Source organism: Acanthopagrus latus, chromosome 4 (genome assembly GCF_904848185.1).
Source record: "Acanthopagrus latus isolate v.2019 chromosome 4, fAcaLat1.1, whole genome shotgun sequence".
NCBI lineage: Eukaryota > Metazoa > Chordata > Actinopteri > Spariformes > Sparidae > Acanthopagrus > Acanthopagrus latus.
In genome coordinates this window covers 17,382,709-17,403,473 of record NC_051042.1, presented here as the reverse complement: position 1 = coordinate 17,403,473, position 20,765 = coordinate 17,382,709, and the positions used below count along the sequence as shown (strand labels likewise).

General features: G+C 39.2%; 1 protein-coding gene across 1 annotated transcript; it reads right to left on the bottom strand.

The window, feature by feature from the left end:
* Window positions 1-250: 250 nt before the first annotated feature.
* On the bottom strand, window positions 251-10,973 carry LOC119017564 (ephrin-B2a-like). Its single transcript, XM_037094292.1, has 5 exons — window positions 10,547-10,973; window positions 9,040-9,323; window positions 6,223-6,315; window positions 3,474-3,584; window positions 251-1,645 (listed from the first exon to the last, which is right to left on the bottom strand). Exons 1-5 carry the CDS (start codon window positions 10,654-10,656, stop codon window positions 1,257-1,259), a joined length of 987 nt encoding a protein of 328 aa, XP_036950187.1. The 5' UTR covers window positions 10,657-10,973; the 3' UTR covers window positions 251-1,256.
* Between the last annotated feature and the right edge of the window lie 9,792 nt (window positions 10,974-20,765).

Genomic DNA, 20,765 nt, shown 5'->3' with positions numbered 1-20,765 from the left:
ATGAGTGTAACACTAATTGTTATTTTGTTATATTTGTTGTTTGATTGGCACATTTTTGTTTTGTTTTGTTTGTAAAACATAAGAAAATAATGATAAACAATCACAATTACCAAGAGGTCTTGTGTCATTAAATGTCTTTTTTTTTTTTTACAACCAACAGTTGTTTCAAAATTATTCACTTTACTGTAATTCAAAGAGAAACGATGTAGTTCCAGAGAAGAAACTCAAACTCGGAATTTTTATATTTGCATATGAGTGAAACACTATTTGTTGTTTTGTTCTGAGTTGTTTTAGCTGATTCTTTTCTCAATAAGTCTTTTTGTTTCGTTTGTAAAACATTAGAAAATGGTGAGAAATTACCCAGAGGTCTTAGTGATGTCATTAAATGTCTTTTTTTCCAACCAAATCTCAAAATGATTCAGTTTACTGTAATTCACAGGGAAATGATGTAGTTCCGGAGAAGAAACTAAAACTCTTATATTTACAATATTAATGAGGTAAAATACAAACTCTGAAATATTTAATTTAATTTAAATTTAATTCTTCAATAACTACAGCATGAAATTGTGCCGTCCTTATGGTCAGTTTGTCTGTTCAGTTTGCTAAAGCATAAAGAATCAGTTAGTGAAGATCTTTCTCTTTATGATTCAAGTTTCTTCCCCAAAACTATGTAGTGCACCTTTAAAACAAGAAAAAGAGCAGAGAATCGCCACATTTGAGAGGCCGAAACCACAAAATGTTTCAGCTTCTGTTTGCATGAAAAGGGACCTAATTATCCAATCTCTTATAAAAGCAGTCTGTAATTCATTATTTTATAAGTTGACCTCCAATTTAAAATGGTTGCACTTTGTACAAGACCTTGAACTTCTTGTGTCAAGGTGGTGAAGGTATAATTTATCATGAAAAAATCTTTTAAAGAACAGTACTTGAGTAAATGTAGTTAGCATCCATCTCTGGCATTAGCCACACGCTTCCAGAAAGCTGAATATAATCATACAAACACCTTCCTCTCTGATTGTATCTTGAATACGTCAAGAGGAATAAAAGGTTCAACAGCACTTTGTGCACTTCATTCAACTTAACGCAGGGATAACATCAACATGTGGCCGGTGCAGCACCTCTCAGATCAGCCCGCATGTGACTTTCCTTCACACACACCACAAAGTCTAAACATAAAGAAATGCAAGTGTTTAGTCATCGACTGCGGCCTGAGAGCGTCCCCAACAGTCTATCATCTGGAACTTGAGCAGCACTCATTAGACTTTGTAGTAGACGTTGGTGGGACTCTGGGGCATGATCTCCTGAACTATGTACACTGGGGGTCCATATTCACTCGCACGCTCATAATGACGGCAGATCATGCTTTCAGAGGGCCGCAGAGGAAAGACAACATCGCTGCGGTCCGAGCCATTGTTGTCGCTGCTGATGCTGTCCCGCTTCGCCGCAGCCAAAGTGTTGAGGGACACCGAGGCTGACTGCTGGTTATCTGGGACACAGCGACGGCGACGGTGCCTCCACAGCACGGCCAGCAGAATTATGATGACCAGAAGAAAGATCACAGAGCCTGAGACAACCCAAATCAACAGTCCTTGCTCAGGGCCACCGCTGCCACTGGGGTTTGTTTGTCCCGTTTCTGAGTCTGCGTCTGTCATGAGAAACAGAGGAGGGACAGAGAAAAGGACAGAGAAAGTGAGATGAAAGCGTAAACCGGGACAGGCGACACAGAGATTTAAAAAAAAACACACTCAGTTTATGCCCTGGTGGAGCTGATCCGTCAGAATATGTTCTCATCTTTAGTGTTGCACTGTTAGACAGCATTGTGCCTTTCTGTGGCACTGAGGGAAGGTTTGAGTAGAGGCACTGTGTCCCAAATCTATTATCTGTAAGCACAGAATCTCTGTCTGTCTGTTATTCACATATCTCGAGAACCATTCATCCGATCTGCTTCACACCTCACAGGTTAGTTGCTGAGGAACCAAGGAAGTGCAGAGTTGAAGCACTGCAATTTAACAAGCGACACGTTCAATGACAGTACATTTGGAATAAACAGCGATGACCGCTCAGCGCGGCCGTGGCTTCATGGCTCTGCAGACTGAAGCTGCCCACATGATCTCATGGGGAAGCAGATGTAAACAAAATGGAAGTTAGTGTGGAGAAGCAATTTTCTCTAGCAATGCAGTGCAGTGGTAAAAAACAAAAGCAGGTGGCTAAAAAAGTCTTCAGCCAAAACTAGAGGTGAGATTTTACACTTCTGTCAACAGTAGCAAGCTAGCTAACGTTAGCCTCAGCAGCACCGTAAGCAGCTCTGTACTCTGTTATTTGTTGTTGTGGTCCGGCTCAGAAGGTGCTGATGTAATCATCCAGATTTAAACTCATGAATATCAAATGTGTCCGATGAGTCTGTGAGCAGTTCGGGAGGCTTTGGACTGGACCTGTAAAGCCCTCACATTACCTGATTATCTGTGCCGAACTACATGTTTTGCACTTGTTCATTCATATTTTAAACAGCAGAATAAAGAAATATACCGTGTAACAGAAAGGATACGTGTGACGCTGACTGACAATCAGATCAATTAACATAGTATGAAATCTTTTCGTCACGTTTGAAAATGTGTTTTTTTGTTTTCCAAGATTATTTTTTTTAGGCCGTTTCACCAATGCCGCCATCCAAACCCCAGGAAACCAGACCCAGATGTTAACCACAGCATTGTCACATTAATACATAACATTTCTTTACAACGTGCATGATAAGAAATTCAAAATGTTACAAATCTTGTGAGAGTTTTGAAAATGTGTGGTCACCATCTAGATTTTGACCTTGCTTTTGTGAATTGCATTGTTTGGGAAAAGTGTCCATCAGCAGCTCACCCCCAGATAATTATTTTGATTGTATTTAGTCTGCATGCTGTCCGGTTTGAGTACTCTTTATCTTGTCACCATCCAAAAAAATACTTTAAAAGGCTAAATAACATTTTTTTAAAAATAACGTAATCAGGGAAGTTAATAAGTAAAGCTAAAGCATAATTGGTTGTGTACTAATTGTTTCTCATCTTTTACAAACCCAATGAGAAACCACTGTGAATAAGCGCACTGTAGTTTATCTCACATACATCATCCTGCCGCTGTAAATGCTCGTTCAACAGACAAACAAAGTAATTACTGAAAGAAGAAGAAAAACACTGTTAACTCCTCTTTGAGTTACAATTACCAGAAACAACAGTGCTCAATTTTAGAAAAAAAGAGAAAAAAAAAGAAAAAAATTGCCTGTTTTGAAATGTTGGTAAATGTCTGTGAGTTCCAGAGACCGGGCAGGAAAGCCATGGTCTTTGTCGGTTTAGGTTTTTTATCGAATTTGTTGACCTTAAAAATATAGAGCAGCGTTGATTCTAAACAATGTGAAGTCGCATGTGGCAAAACACTAACAGTACACCTGCACGTCTGCCCCAGGCAATACATCTGCTTTGTCCTCATACCTGTTTTGCTTTTTCTGTCCTCCTCGGAGGCGTCCTTGGTCTTGGTCTTGGGTTGTTTAGGTGGGAATCTGGTGGGGGACTCCTGGAGAGTCGAAGGTGGATCTGAAGCACCTGAAACAAAAAGCAGGACAGTTGACAGTTGTTAAAATGGTCCTTTTGCAACTATAATGATGTCTTATGAATTATTAGTGAATCAGAATCAAAGCAAGAGGGTGTTTTTTGTACTCAACATTCATTCAAAAGAGTAAGAAAATCATCACAGAGAGAGGGAGAGAAACCATTTTCTGACCTAATTAGACCACAAAAACGCACGTTTCAAGTGACGACTATGACTCTGTTTTATGCTTGGTTGTAAAAACTATTACTAATGCTTTCATCTCTCTGCATGCAAATTCATAACTGAATGCATCCAATTCAGTTCAATTTTATGTAAGTATGCAAAACCTTACCAAAACCTGAGTCTCTCTTGTAGAGAGAGAATTATTGGTTCAATAAATACAGGTTGAGCTAGAATAAAACTGAAGCCAACTACATTTATTTACTCTTTACTTTTCACAATGACATTTTACGTACCGAAACATATGATAAGCTTCTACATGCAACACATGATTAAACCAGCTGTTTCCACTTCCACTGCTTTGTGATTCGTTAGGCAAAAAAAGCACATTTCACATTTAATTCGTCTACAACACCATTCCCAAAATGCAGTTCAATTTGAAATCAGAAAATCTTCATACCTTTATTACCACAACTATGTTCCCATCATTGACGCGACATTTAACACACATGTCTACGGTGAAGTCTGTTCCCAAGTCAAATATTATTGCCTTCCTGTTGGATTTGTGTTTTTATATAATTTCAAACTTAATAACAAAATGGAACATTAAAGACTTTTTCATTTACTTGCTGTAAATTACCTCCTGAGGCCTGACTGTAGTATCTTCGAGGCCCACAAGGGGGCCACGTCCCACACTTTGGTGATGACTGGTCTATGAGATGTCAGCAGGTCAGCCTGTTCACCTCTCAGCTTCTCAGATGGTTTTATTTACATAATCATCCAAGGCCCAAAGAGGTCAAATTATTTTATATTTCACAAAACAGAGCAAACATTTTGTCCAGTCTCCAAAACCATGAAAATGAATTAGTATAACAGGATTTCAATTTGATTCTTTTTTTTTTTTATAACCTCCCACTAATCCTATCAGAACCCTTTAGATTTATCCAGTGGTTATTTGGACTAGGAATCATCTAAACAACTAGTCTTACTTTGATTTGACTGCATTTTACGTTGCTGATAGTACTTGAGCCGGGTATTTCATGAGCTGGAGTCCCTCTTTATGCATAATAAGATTGAAATTTGAAGGAAAATATTGAGGCCAGCAAAAAAAAAATAAAATAAAATAAAAGGCATGAACAATACTACACAATAACAATAACTGCAGTGATTATGGAAAACCCTAGAATGATATCATCTTCTGTCTGCGAAGGACACTGAGCAGTTATTAAACAAATTATAACCAAGAAATCAGTCGTATATTTTCTGGCCTTCGTGTGAACTCTGGATAAAATAAATGAGATAAATAAATTATTTCAAATCTCATGTCAATGTATTAATTGATTTAATGAGCTTCTTTTTTCCTTAAATGTGCATGCTTGTTCTGTTTCAGCTCATTCATTCACCACTGGCCTTAATAGAATTTCACACCACATTTAGCTTGAATGCACAAATAAATGAATGTATAAACTCCAAATCTAAACAGAGGGACTGCGAAGCTTCCGAAAAAATGTAAAACACGGGACTGGAAAGTGTAATATCGCCCGGTTTGATTGACAGGACTTTTAATATATGAAGAGATTAACATGAGATTGCAACCAAATCTGCGTTATTAATGTCTCCCGTTGCTGATTAAAGGTTTGTTTACATCAGTAGTGTTTGTAAACACAGCGGGAAAAACAGCCTCCAACTTTCAGTTATGATCAGTTTAGAAGCGCGCATTATTTTTCATCTCCAACTCAAACCTTTGAATAATTTATACGAATAATACATCACATTTCTGGGGTCAAAAAATTACTCTCCACTTTTCTCGCTTCTAAAGTTTTGGGCAGCGCACACGCAAACACGGCATCTGTTTAATGTATCGGATACTGTGCACCGCAGCACACCAGCATGCAAAACGTGCAAACTTTAAATGTTTGTTTCCTCATATATAAGGTTAAAAAGAATGACCAATATCGCCTCCATCGTTTTGCATTGATAGGAAATAAAAAAAACAATGTGTTTCTGTATGAATATTGCATCATAGAGTCGTAGTAATTTATTTACAGTAAAGTAAAGTGAAAGTGGTCAGAATCTGCTTTGTTCATGTCTGTTCAGTGCGAAAATGATAAGTGAACAACCACTGGCTATTCTGATGTTAATACAGTAAAAAAAAAAAAAGATTATTGACTGCAGCCTGTCCCAATGATCGCATGCGAGATAATGCTGATGGCCTTAAGCTGCCAGCAGTTTGAACGAGGGATTTGAGATAATTCACGACAGCAATCTCTCTTCAAGAGACCGAATAGATGATTGAGATTATCTGACCACTTAGTAAATCCAAAAGAGGAGGTGGTGCTGTTGCCCTCACCAAAATTCAGAACAGAATTATTAGCAGTTGCCCTGATTGCTCTGTTGGGATTGTTCGTCTAATACCGCTCTCTCTCTCTGATTCACACGTTCGGCTCTGGCACACAAACATAAAGTACTCACTCTGGCCGACTCTCAGCACCAGCTTCATGGATTTGCTCCGACACACCCCTCCATTAGTATTATCCAGACCGTGCGGCGAGCCTGCAGAGGTGGCTGATGCACAGAGAGAGAGAGGGAGGGGGCAAACATTTAAAAGTATAATTGTTTGAACGTTTTCAGTTCTCATTTCTCACGATCATCTTGAAAGAAGATGATCGAGTAGTGCGTTGCGTTTCTTTGCCTGGTTGCCCAGTGTTGCATCACAGAGGCAAGAAAAGGGCAAACACACACACACACAAACTGGAATGTTACCACACATGTAAAACCACAGGAGATGCAACCAAAGGAAAAGCCATTCATCGTTTTTGTCTAGTAAATGAAAGAAAACAGGGGAAGATCCCAATCGGAATTTCAAAATCCAAACATTTGCTTTACAATCGTATGAGGCAACCAACAGTGACGGTTCAGACATGATCTGCTCCTCCTGATGCCAAAGGAAAGTCAAGTGAAGGTTTGTAGTGCGCAAAACATTTCTGTAGCATCACAGCAGAACAGAGTTGGAGCTTTCTCCTAAACAACGAAGTAGACAGGGAATGAAAAAAAAACAAACAAAAAAAAAAAACAGAAAATTGCTCCGCACAACTTGTCCGGTGTAATCTAAGTCTCCAGAAGGCCAAAGATCTCAAGTTGATTTTAAAAGGCGTTATTTACACCCCTGACGCACAGTCGAGCAGGTGCACCCACTGCAAATACTGTTAGCTGAGCGGATACTGTGAAAAAAAATTATGACAGAAATGTTGTAAATAACATCTTTTCATATCAATATCTCAGGGCTTCCAGAGACTTGGATAATGTAAAATTTCCTTTTACATTTTACAACAGCCGGTTTTTAGGAGAACGCTGCAACTCTGTTTTGCTGCGAAGCTCCAGAAATGTTTTGTGGATTATAAAACTTCACCTGACTTTCCATCAGCATGAGGGTGAACAGACAGTGACTGAATTTTTCGCTGTTGGGTGAGCTCATCTCTTACGTGACATCGCCTGTGTGTGAACATGTTTTCATTTACAACATTTCGGCATGCGGCCTCTTTCTGCTCTTTCAGAATGCTATTTCAATTTAGTTTGAGCCTTTGCTGTAAAGTTCCAGAAATGTTTTGTGTACAACAAAACCTCCCTCAACTTCGTATCGACATGGGGGTGAGTATATAATGACCGAATATTCATTTTTGAGTGAACTGTTCCTTTAAATATGAGGCTCCTCTGACTTTGTTTGACTTATGAGACAGTCAAGCAAAGCATCTGGACTGTTGATCGGATTGGACAAGCAATATGAACTTGTGATTCATCTGGTGCAGCCCTGTTTGCAGCTCAAAATTTTTTTTTTTCAGAATACAGAACAATTAATTTTTAGGTGAACTGCTCACTTAAGAAGAGAAGTGTATCAAACATTTTTCCACAATAAATAACTTATACTATTAAAGGAGCAGCGTAAAAGGACTCGAGCAGTCAGTTTGCAGATTGCCACAGATGAAACCCTTGCCTCACCTTCCTCTACGGTGGCTGCTTAAAATGCAACAGGCAGCCCTCTCTAGATTCAGTGTTTGGGGCTACAGTAGAAACATGGCAGTGCAACATGGTGGAGTCAATAGAAGACGACCCGCTCCATCTGTATCTATGAAAGGCTCCTTCTGAGGTAACGGGAACACAACGCAGTCTTGAACTAATAAAAACATAATCCTGAACATAACTGATTGTCAAGTGTTTCCGACCGAAGTTTGTATTGAATTAGTTGTTTCAGTTTAAGGTGCAAAAAAAGGGAAGTGAACAAAATGAGTTAAAGCAACACTGTGTAGAAATTGGCATTTTTGTGGGATTTGACGCCCCCGTGCAGTTTGTGAAGCAACACCACTGTCTTGAATACAAACTCCAGGTATGTAACAATTTGTCAGACGTAACGTAGGTGCTAACTACAATAATTTTTTAAAAAAAACTCTTGTTGTGTGTTTTAAACTTGGGTGTTGAAATAAACATGTATGTAACGCTGTGATCTGCCCCACACTGAAATTACATAGTGACCAAACAAGCAATGGGGCGCCTATTACACGATGCTTTACCATCAAAAAATATTTTGAAGCTGTTATTATAAGGTAAAAAAAACAAAAAACAAAAACATAATCTTAGTTTTAAATATAACTGACTTATCAATCACTATGACACACATACATGTAAGCCCACACAAACGCAGAGGAAGAACTCTTGTTCACCCCTGTCACTCCCACGCACACACACACACACACACACACACACACACACACACACACACTTAGACTTGTTAGCAGCATTTAGGTCAGATAACAACATCTCACAGGCCACAAGCCTCGTTGCCATGAAAGCTCCCATCAAATCTGCCTGATGCTGTAAAAGCCTTGTGTGATTTGGGGCATGTAAGCCCTTGAAATCACACTGGGCTGCCAGAGCGAAGTGTGCTGTCAGAGCGCGGGGAGGTGGACGAAGCTACATGGTCGGACTTGCTCTCTATCTCATGCATCACTTGCCACTAAGATGCTGGTTCAACCCAGTAACGAGGCCACGATTTTTTTTTTTTTGATTCTCACGCAAACTGACAAAGCGAGAGGGAGCCGAGGACGACGGCTCCCTCGTCCTCCCAGGAGGAGAAATGAAAAAAAAAAAAAAAAAAACAGTTGCTAGCATTGATTCAAACGTTGTTCCACCTGTAGGAACCAGCAGCTTGTCCTGCTGATTTTTAAAGTGTTGAACAAGCCCCCTACAGCACTGAGACGCACACGGTGAACGTGAGCCGCCAGCTTCCACACTCACAGGTGATATAATAGTCCTTCCCCTTGAGGAACTCCAGACCCCACAGGTTGGGGCTGAACTCCTGGAATTTGAAGGTGAACTTTACGTCCTGGTGAGGTTTGTCACAGTTCAGCAGGGGCGTGTCGGTCTTGTCGATGGTGCAGCTCTCCATCTGACTCCGAGAGACCAGGTAGATTCTGTAGAACTCCTCCCTCCCGCCCGAGGAGGCGTCGGCCCGGGGACACACGATGTCCATCTTGTCCCCAATCTGAGGGTACAGGACCAGACCCAGACCTGGACTAAACCTGCATGCGAGACAAGATAAAGTGTGTCATTTCCATCTTTTCAGCCCAAATCTTGTAGCTTTGAATGCTCCCAGACCTCCTATATTCCAAGAAGTGCGAAAATACAAGAATAGAATAGAAATCTGAAAATAGCGAATAAAAGGCATCATTAATTTGCTGTTTGTTTGAGTAACAGCCCAAACACCTAAGATAATTAACTTTAAGCTTAGACAACTAGTTGGATAATCAAATGCAACTATTTTGGGAGATGATTAATCAGCCTCCTCAGTTCAGCTTCTGTTGTGAGGATTAGCTGCTATTTCTTTGTCTTAATTAGAGATGCACTGTGTAACATTTCATTCGTATCAGTTTCGCTCTTTTTTGTTTTTATTGAACTGACTTTTAGATTGGCAATTTGTCGCTTTTGTTCTCATCTCAGCACAACATTTCACACATGTCGTATGGAATGAGGCACTCTGTCTCTTTTGTTTGTTGTTAGTTTGAAGTTTGAGACAAACATTGCATACTGCTCCTTTAATGTTAAATCTAACACATGGTATAATTTTGTTTGGGGTGACTGTCAAACAAATTAGGTGACATGAAGACAACATCTTGTGATGAATGAATTTCACAAATGTCTAAAACTGTATTAGTCAAGAAATGTATTAATCACAAAATAATCAGCAGATTGGGCGATGATGTCAATTAGTATCAATGGTAGTTAGCTGTAAACCATATGTATATGCTTAGAATATATCAATATTTGACATTTATTATATTTACATTATGATTAATGTGCAGATTATTATCACATCAATCATTAATTTTCAGTCTATACAATGTGAAAAAAAGAAAGAAAGAAAATTGCCTCCCAGAGCTCAAAGTGACATCTTCACACTGCTTCTTTTGTCCAACAAATAGCCCAAAACACAAAGACTCTTTTACTCTTTTACATTTACTCACATACGTGACAAAGCAGAGCAGCAGATCCTCACATTAAAGAAGCTGGAACCAGAAAATGGGCTTGAAAAATGACTGAAATTATTAATCTGTCATCAACATTTGGCAAATAACTTCCTTTCCATCCACCAACCAGCTGATTAATTATTTCGGCTCTCGATTTCGAAGACTGTCATGATTCTCTGCCAAATGGCTGCGTCTCCTCTGATCAACTTCATTAATTGGGTCGCATGAAGCAGAAAGTTGGACCCACCTCTGAGTGTGAGGCTCACTGATCCACTTACTTTGTGTTGGAGATGCTCCAGTGGATGGACTCCAGCGTGCCGGCGCGACACGAGCAAATGATGGCCAGCAGAATCACGGCACCGCGGCTCCATGTGACGATTCTCCCCATCACAGGAATCAAACGCAGGTCCACAGCGGCTCGGTATCATAAAAGTGAGAGCAGAGCGGACGGGACGTGTTGCCTCTGCATGTCTCCAGGTGCGCGCAGAGGACTCATTCCTGAGCGAGGTCCCTCCAAGTTAAGAGTCTTCCTCCCGCACTTGGATGAAAATGTCCACATTGTGCGTAATTGGCTAGAAAATCATTCGTGTGACGAAATCCACGTCTGGAAGACAGAGACTGTGTGGAGTATTTCAGCGATCAGCTGACTGACCGGCCCGCCCATACAACCGGCTCATGCGTAAGGACGAGCGGGCTGGTTGGCACACTTTCATCCCCCTCCCTCTTCTTCTTCTTCTTCTTCTTCTTCTTCTTCTTCTTCTTCTTCTTCTTCTTCTTCTTCTTCTTCTTCTTCTTTTACACTTTTAACGCTGTCGTGTTTGTGTATATTGTATGCTTTTTTCATTGTGTTATGGACCCTCCTCTGACTCCCTAATAGAGTAATTGCCTTATCTCTTGGTGGAAATGGTTGATGCTGGTTTTGTCTTCTCAACACCTAAAGTCTAAAATAAGATCACAACATCCATAAAAAAACAATGTAGGAAAAAACATCAAATAAATAATAATAATAATAATAATAGTTATTATTATTGTTGTTGTTGTTGTTGTTGTTGTTGTTGTTGTTGTTCTTTTTATTATCAAATATATTTACTCAACTTTTGTTTTTAATTGATTTTGCTATTATTATCTGTTTCCATTTTCTGCTGTTTTCTACTTTGACTACACCCTAAGTTTGGAGGCGATTATACTTTTTCTCCATTATATTCATTTGATTACTTTAGTAACTGGTCATTTTGCAGATCATACACTGTATCAAAGCCACAGAGGCACATTTTCAAAGTAATTTAGTCATTGGCAATCTGACTTAAAAAGTCAACTACCACATTAAACAAAGAGAGTCATTCGATGGTACAAAGTATATACATGCATGTAAATATATGCTAAGTCATGTTACATGTACCACATTCATTGAAAGATAATTACTTTTGATACTTATCTAACATCAAATACTCAAAGACTTATACTGAGGAACTATTGGTTTGGAGGACTTTCACTTTTACCAAAGTTAGATTTCAACATGATTTCTTTACTCTTACAAAGGTATGACTGTTTTATCATATCAAATCCAAATTAAGGGTCAAAGTCTAGATATATTGTTGGTTGAGCCCTTTGAGTCATTTTTGGGGGGCCATATACATAAAATTGACTGGACACAGCTGCTTATAGGCTTATGATAAAGGGGATTTTGGTGGGGGAGGGGGACACAATGTGATTTGTGGACAGCAGGAGGTTCTGTGGGACTGGAAACGTACTTTAGTTTGCACTGATGATTATTACCCATAATAAACTGATTTTTAGAATATCCTATTATTTAAAAGTTATTGTAACATTGCATAATAAAACATTGTTAATATAAACTTTAGAGTTATTTCACACATGTTAACAAACATTTAATATCAATTTGTAAAGGTATAGAAATTAAAGTTAATGAAGCAATAAAATAACGAGAGATGAGATGACACACAAGGGTTATGTGCTTGCAACATGCAAAATAGACACAAAAATACATAGTATGATACCTCAAAAGGCTATTTTTTTGTGAAAGTATACACAGGGAAATGTGATATTCATTCCTCTGATGACGACTATGTCAGATGTACATCAGTTACACGCATCTTAATCAGATGTTTAGTTCTTGTGCACAGATCTGTCTGTGTTTGTTGTAATGTGCTGGAAAGTATAATGAACATGTGCTATTAAAAAAATGATTTGTTTATGGCTGTTTTTTTTCCGCAGCATATGTCTGGATATCATTAGAAAGTCAGCTTACATTAACTGTATTCAAATTTAAAAAAAACAAATTCTAAGGCAATTTGATCAAACCTATTCAAAAACTTGCTTTCGGTTATGTAACCATATGAGGAAGTCCAGGACAAGAGAGTACAGATATGATTGATAATGCGGTCTCTCCAGTCAGGCCGGGGGAAACACTGATGTGGTGATGAATCGAAAGATGAATGAAAGTTGTGACTCAGGGATCACCTTAAATGAACCCAGAGGGCACAATGAGATCAGGTCATAGAGACATCCATCTGCTTCTGAACATTGAATTAAATCTACAAATGACTTTGGTAAATCCTCCACCACAACCCGAGCATGATGTTTCATCACGATTTTTTTCTATTTCAGTATGGATCAATACATCTGAAATCGTTATCGGATGGATGGGTTGGAGTGGATTTTCTTTAAAATCCTGTATATTCTGAATTTAAGGAGCCAGGGCTGTAATCCCCTCATTTGGGGGGATCTGAACTAATGACAAAGTGGTTTAAAAGATTACGAGAGCTTCCGTCACAAGACTAAAGCAACACAAATGACAGCAGAACTGCACAGAAAATGACTGTGTCTCAATCTGGAAGTGTGTGTGTGTGTGTGTGTGTGTGTGTGTGTGTGTGTGTGTGTGTGTGTGTGTGTGTGTGTGTGTGTGTGTGTGTGTGTGTGTGTGTGTGTGTGTTCTCAGTCCTAGCAACGTCTTTGTTGACATGGACTACGCACAGTAAGCAGATGCAGAGATGTTTCCTTACACAAAATTACGCAGAAACAAACTTCACTCCCGACGCTCAGATCTTTGAGATTGATTTCATTTCCACGCACCCAGCTGCTATATGCTTTCCAAGGCAGATTCAAGGCGCAACATGAAGACAGGTACCAGAGGAAACTTCTGAATCCATCTCTTGTCTGAAAGATTCCGCAACTGAATTAAGAAGGTTTCTCTTTGTTTCTCCTTTGTCTCCAGGAGCTGCAGATTCGGAGAGTTATCTCTGGTGGAGCTAATTTATTCACAGAAAGTTAAGAGCAGCAGCAGGGCAGATTATAATCTGTCACAATCTGAAATCACCGTGACTAAGACACTTGAGTGAAAATCCCTTTGAACTCATCATAAAACTGATGTTAAATGTCATGTTGTGAAAAACATGCAGTGTATCTCTTAAACACAAAATCCAGTCCATTCTTAAGCGCTTGTTCTCATTCATTGTCAAGTGGTTGCAAATTACTTATTGAGTTTGTGAAGCATGAGGGTTTTCTTTACCCTCAAATCATTTTGTATGAACAATAAAAACGATTGGATGGCATAGAGTCAAACCATACTAGCAGCTGTTAATGTCCAAATATAGCAACTGCTTTTATTTATTGAGTGTTGTAATAAGTACTCAAAGGTCATACTTGACTAAAAGTAAAGACGTCATGTTAAAGTAGTATTTTGGTAAAAGGTGAAAGTCTTAAAGTATCTGATATTGAACATACCTCAGAATCAGAACTCTTTCTCTGGCAATAAATGTACTTAAAGATCATGTAAATACATTTTAAATGTTGGAAACTGTTAACATGTTAAAAACTTTTCACTGTATAGTTACTGAAATGTGGAATTAGATGGTTTTATCACTGCTCTTGCCTTAACTCAGGGCTCAATGACGCACTGCCACCAATACCCAGCACACACTGCTGCATTATAACAATGAGAAGCATCGTAGGGGTCTTCAGTTCTCCCGCTGGATCTCGAGTGATTACAGCATCTTCTCCTGCCGCCCTTTTCTCATCCTAGCTTTGTCAATGTCAGGCGGCTGCATCCTTGCTGGATGCCGGAGCAGCTCGACCAGGATGAGGTTTGAAGAAGAGGTGGGCTCATTTTGTCCTGTGGCACATTGATGGGGAGCTGAAGATCACCACCAACATTCCCCTCTGCAGTGACCACTTCACCCCAGGGAGCTTTATAAGCTTCCATTGAAGACAACTGGGATTCACCAATAATCAGCTGTGGCTGGAACATGGCGCCAAGCCGACTGTCTCCCTCTGCGACTTTCATCCTCCATCCTTCAGTAAATTAGACATTTACATTTACATGCCTGTATGCAGTGGGTTCACTGATCAGTTGGCTGATTAATTGGATTGAATATTTAGCATTTTTCAGGCTTCTGGATTTCAAAATCAGTGTTTTGTTTTTATTGTTCTTAAATCTGATTGCCAACATAAATACATTTCAAAATGTGCTGGTTTAGCTCACAATGTACAATATTAAATAAAGTGTAGCAAAAAGTACAATATTTGCTAATTTGCCAAAAAGTAGTGGATTGGAAGTAAAGTACGTAATATTAAGATTAAGATTAAGATGTTCCTTTATTGATCCCCCTTGGGAGAAATTCACAGGTAACACAGCAGTACAGAGTGCAATATGTAGCAGTACAAGAGTAAGTCTCAAAAATTAGAGACAATGATAGAGAGATATGGAAAGAGTAAAATAACAATTTGAAAACAATATATAATAAAAAAAACAAAACAATTAGAATAAAGGTAAACATACTATATACAGTAACTGTCCTTGTATGTACGTGACATAACATGACACAATAATACACTCGAGTGGGCTTACCTCAAAATTGTACTGAAGGACAAAACTTGAGTAAATCTAGAGGTCTAATGAGCCACAGCAAGTGATAAACCCAATATGTGCTTGCGTTTTAAATAATGTTCTGTTTAAAGTAACAATTACAAAGATTTCAGTGGTTGCTTCGGTGACACCTGTGGTCATACAGGGTAACAGCGAGTTCTATTTAATGCAATAAGTAACAGAATTGCATTTTTAATTCCAGTGCATTTTCTGTGACTACTACTTAATAATGATAGTCAACTCCTCTTTTGCCAGTTAAAATCTTTTAATGAGAAACTGCCAGCAGTAGGAAATGTTCAGTTTGCATTAAAATACTTCACCCAGTTCGTACGATTCATATTTATGGGTATAGCAATACGTTCATTGATGGGTCATGGTTACTCACCAATTACGACATAATTATACACACTCTGTTCCATTTCAACTAATAGGTCCCCTAAATGCTACACTGCGGCGGTCTAAATGTGCTCCTGCCTCATGTGCCCCACATGACTGCAGCATCTCCATATCTTCATTTGTGTGCATGTTAGTCCACTCAGGCGTCGTGTCCCCTCAGCTGCAGGATGACTTCAGCGTTGGTCTCTCTGTGAGGTCTCCCAGAGTAAAGCTAATGCTAACATGTTAGGTGTCTGCTGAGGAACAACCCCTATCACGATTAGCATTAACCTCAACCTGGGACAAGGACTTGGCGGCTGTTTCATCATCCACATCCTTACCTCTCTGTCGGTGTTGAAGCTGTCGAGGACGTCCTGCAGGGGGTGACAGATGCACCGATCACTGGCTGGGTTTGAGAGATGAGTTGTACGTCTGAACAGCAGAGTTTCATTCATGAGTCAGTCACAGCTTATTGTAGTGACTTGTGGTAAACTTAATTACAATTACAACTGCAAAGATTTTGAGAGATGGATTACAAGAAAGCTCTCATTTAACTGACTGAAAGCACATCTTTTTTTACTTTCTGTGAAACTGCCTCATTATTTAGAAAACAAAGAAACACTGCACTAGATAAAGATTCAATTCACAGTGAGGATAATTCTCTCACTATGTTCCTTACATTTTCACTTGAACAACTTAGGTTTCAAGACGTCACTACCTTTTATGCACCATACCCTGTAATTCAGCCTTGGGTTAGGGTTAAATCCATCTTTGTGTGTTTGAGCCATGTTTGTGACCCCCTACAGGGGCCGTCACACTGAAGAGCTTAAGAGTGCAGACTCAGAAACCCAGAGGAGTGTAAAGTTCTGTCTGTATTAGACGTTATTAGCTCTAACAGGATGTAGCAGGTGCGGTTATACGTCGACTCTGGCTGAGAATCAAGATGCTAATCTAAGTTGAGTTGTCGTCAGGAAGTAGCTCTCTGTTTGTGCGTGTTTGCTGTCATGGTAGTCGGGGTAGTTACTAACCTGGCTCTCGAGTAAAACCAACAACACTTCCTTTCTCAGCAACTGGTGTCTTTCTCCTCTTCTGTCTTCTCCTCACCCTCCGCGTGTGTGTGCATGTCTCTCTCCCATCGAAAAGTAAACCAAAATGTGGGTTAGCAACCCTTTTATATACTTGCCCATGACTCATGTGAAATCCCCTCGTCACAGAATGACTGCTTGATGAAAAAGAACATCACGCAACTAATTTGCAGTAAGATGCCATTTATCTTGTATGTAAATGCTGCCTACAGAATAGATGATATATTCGTTTCTTGGATTTCAAAAGGTTATTTACAGTCATGTCACTTGTGATGACAAAAGTAGAGACTGACACTGAGATGCTGGCAGTTTGACATCATGACTTTGGATTCAGATATAACGCATCAAAGATTTGACAGGAATACAGAGGACACACATGACTGTGTTTGAGCAGCATGTATTTACAATGTGACAAAATTCCTGCCAGACTGACGCATCCAAACCTAATAGTAATTCCGTCTAATTCTATATGTGCTACTGTGTTACATGGTAATCCTGTGATGTCAGACATCCATCAAGCTGTGATGTTCACAGCCAGTTAACCTTCACGAATAGTAAAATCCCAAAGATTTCGTGCTTGTTTTCAGTTCTTTTTTGGAGCTGTCTCCCAACCACCCACAATTTATCTATTTTTTACCACCTGTGAGCTGTTCCTCCATTGTGGGAGAAATGTATCCATCAAGGGTTCCCTCAAAACTCCACCATATTTCCACTGCATGCTGGCTGGTTCATTTTTTGACATTTGTGAATGCACTTTAAATAAAAGATCTGTCTAGAATCAGTGTCTTGTTTGTTGTAGGCCACAGCAGTGCGTTGACCTGTTGCCACTTACAACTGGTCCCCTTTATTTGTTTCACCACTGCCCCTCAAACATCCTGAGTCCGTCACTGGTGGCCACTGAAAATCTTGGGGTGGCACCAAGACCAAAAGCTTTAACTTAATTTCAATAATTTCATTGTGCATTTGTAATATATATAGTGGTTTAAAACTATATCAGCATAACACTGAGGTTGGAACTCTTTTAACTTTTCACTCTCAACTCGTCAAATATGGCAGCTTGCTTAATTTTGAATGCAAAAGCCTCCATTTGTTAGCCCAGTTAGATTTTCAAAAGGCTACATGGTCAAGTTAGCTATATAACATAATAAACATTGTCCATTTATACTTTCAGAATAAAACTTGATGACATATTATGACACTATGAGTTTTTGAACATTATCAATGTCAAGATACTTTTTGTCAGGGACACTCATGTAAGTTGACGTGACTCACATCATTTGCTGGGAATCACAACTTATTTTGGTTTCATATTTTACAGTTAATTATACTAATTCATTGATGGGCGTAGACTTTCAGGTAAAGTTAAAATATTGAGCCTCATAATAGTCACAGTTTAAATCTGTATATATGTGTATATATGAGTTAGGTGATTCTCAGATAGACTATCTGTCATTTCAACAGTAAGTGGGGGCAGTAGTGGGACCAGAAATAGTATGGAGTGGCCGTGCCACCGTTTGAGGCAGCTATTGTAGATAAGTGAGAATTTTGACCTGCTGGTGTCACTGGATGAAAATCAGGGGATTACCAAAGTCCTTATTATCAGGGACTATCTGTATTAAACATCATGGTAATCTTTCCGGTAGGTGCTGATACATGCCTCTTAAAAACACAAATGACAACAATTAAAGCTCTTGAGCAACAGTCAGTTGTGTTTGTTGTGGATACAGTTTGATCTTAGATCAGGACTTTGAAATGCTCTGTGGTCATTTGAATTAATGTTCAAACCTTTCTCATTTTATGTTCATATTTACACACCTTTCCTCTCACCTGAACTGGTTTCTTATCAAGCCACCTGTACAGTCACAGAACATTATGACTGTGCATGGTCTTGAAATTAAATGGATTTCTGTTTCGACAGTTATGGGAGTGTCACCGGCGGGGATTTCAAAGAGACCCTTTTTCAACTATGACTGTGATCCTGCACACTATCCTCGTTACATATCGTAAACCAGTCCAGAATCTCGTTGCTTGCAGTGTTTGCTTGTGGTTACTCCGTGAGTGAGTCATACAGCTCGGTTTCTCAGAAGACACGGTGCCTCCCCATTTATTCTCACTCCCGCCCTTCACAAGCTCTGAGATTAGCTTTTTTGACTGGCCAGCTGCACACTTTGGCTTCATGCAAGCCCTTTTCTGACACATTCAGTGGACTAGTATCTTGAACATCGCATTCCTGTGAGCGTTACAGAGGAAACACATTGAAAGAGACATGTTGACGTAGTAGTTGAAGGGGAAAGGTTGAAAGTATGTATGGAGGCGGGGAAGTAACAGAGATGCGGCAGGGGAGCCCCCCCCTTCACATTCTGGAAATTCACAATGTGCAATATGCCAGGTGAAGACACCTCAGACACAATCAACTACTTCTGTCTGACACTCTGTCTCCTCCTTTTACAAATGACAAATTAAGGAAGGATGTCCCTTTATAGGTTTCCCTTTTCATTTTTACAAAGTGTGTGTATTGTGTATTGTCTTGGTGATCAAAAAATACTCCAGAGACAGAGAAAGTGACATCATATTTCAGTGTTAAATGGAAAACTGATCCAAAGTGTCTTTTGAAATCAACTGACAGAACCTAAAAAACGAGACATTGATCACCTTCACTTAAAACCTCATCGAGTTTCGATTCTTTTACGAGCTGCGACAGCAAGAGAGTTTATTCTTTAAAGCAGAAGGATTTTATGAGTCGTATTCGTCAATGTCTAGTCAAACGAAACCAAAGAACACACTTTCTTTTTCTCTCTGTTTCTACAGTGCAGACATATGTTTCAGTATTTCCACGTGGGCAACCTACAGTCCTCACTTCACTCTACTTTCCTATCATACGTGGGATATGCATGAGAGGCCCGACAGACGTACAGCTGATACAGATGATCTGATAACATTTCCAGCTCTCTATGCCGTCATCTCTTCATGGTTGGCGTGTCCTCAAAGTGCGACACATGTGGCACCGCAGGGAAAATTTCAAACAGAGATGAAACTTTGCTCTTTTTTTTTTTTGTCTCCAGAAGACATAGATTTATTTTCACATCACTAACAGCACCTGCTGACTGAAAGCAGCTATTGTTTAACTGCAAAACAATACTACACAAGTAATATTAGGATAAACACAAAGAGCAACAAAAATCAACAAAGCACACACAGTTGCTTTCATTCCTGCTCTTCACGATGACATGTAAATGTGGTTTCCCCCTAGATCAAAACCCCTGCAGCTAAAATTAGCCAGTTTAAAGGAAGTGTGTGTGAGCTCAGAGGTGGAAAGACCAGTGCTGGTTATGAATCAATTCCACAAACTACTTAAAATATATCACACTTCTCAATTTTTGGGGTTTTTGGAACTGATGGATTCCAATCAGTGTTAGATACTTACAAAAAATAAATCAATCAATCAACTTAAATACTAGGACTACCTGTACAGTAAAATGTAACATTGTCTTTATGAGGATTTGTTGGCATCTACCAGACAATGTTGTATACATTTCATACAGTGTAAACAGAAACTAAAGAGACATCAATGTAAAAAACTAAATGATTATGTCTCAAGAGTAGTTCCTTTACAGAGCTAAAGTTGGTCTGTCTGTATGTATACATGTATGTATGTTTGTATGAATGAATGAATGAATGAATGGAAATATTAAGTAAGTTCAAGTAAGTTATGAGTAAGTCACTGAGTAAGTACTAAGTATTTAAGGATCAATTATTTAGTAAGTGATTATTAAATAGTAATAATAGTAAGTTTTAAATATTGGGTAAGTATGCATTAAGTTAGTGAGTTTAAGGTTTGAGTTTGTGGTTCAGTTATTTCCTGTTTTATCTTGAAGTTCTGTCTTCACGCTTTGCTTTTCATTTCCTGACATTGTCTGTTTCCCCGCCCCTTTTCTGTGTCCACCTGTGTCTACTACATGTTACACAGGAAACATGTAATTTCCACTGTCAGAGGGCTCCCTATCAAAATAAAACATAAAACATCTGCAGAGAGTCCTGTGGGAAGGAGCCGCTGCTAAGAGCTGTCTAGGATGTCGGGAGATAAGCCAGACCTGATGATTAAACAGTCACATTGGATTCTGCTCTGATCCAGAGCCGCTTACTGACGGGAGG

Bases quoted from the DNA above. Each gene is read 5' to 3' on its own strand.
- LOC119017564 (XM_037094292.1), bottom strand. From the start codon at position 10,656: ATGGGGAGAATCGTCACATGGAGCCGCGGTGCCGTGATTCTGCTGGCC. The intron at 9,324-10,546 runs GTAAGTGGATCA...TCTCGCATGCAG, and splicing joins TGGAGCATCTCCAACACAAA to GTTTAGTCCAGGTCTGGGTC. The intron at 6,316-9,039 runs GTGAGTGTGGAA...TCTGTGCATCAG, and splicing joins GAAGGACTATTATATCACCT to CCACCTCTGCAGGCTCGCCG.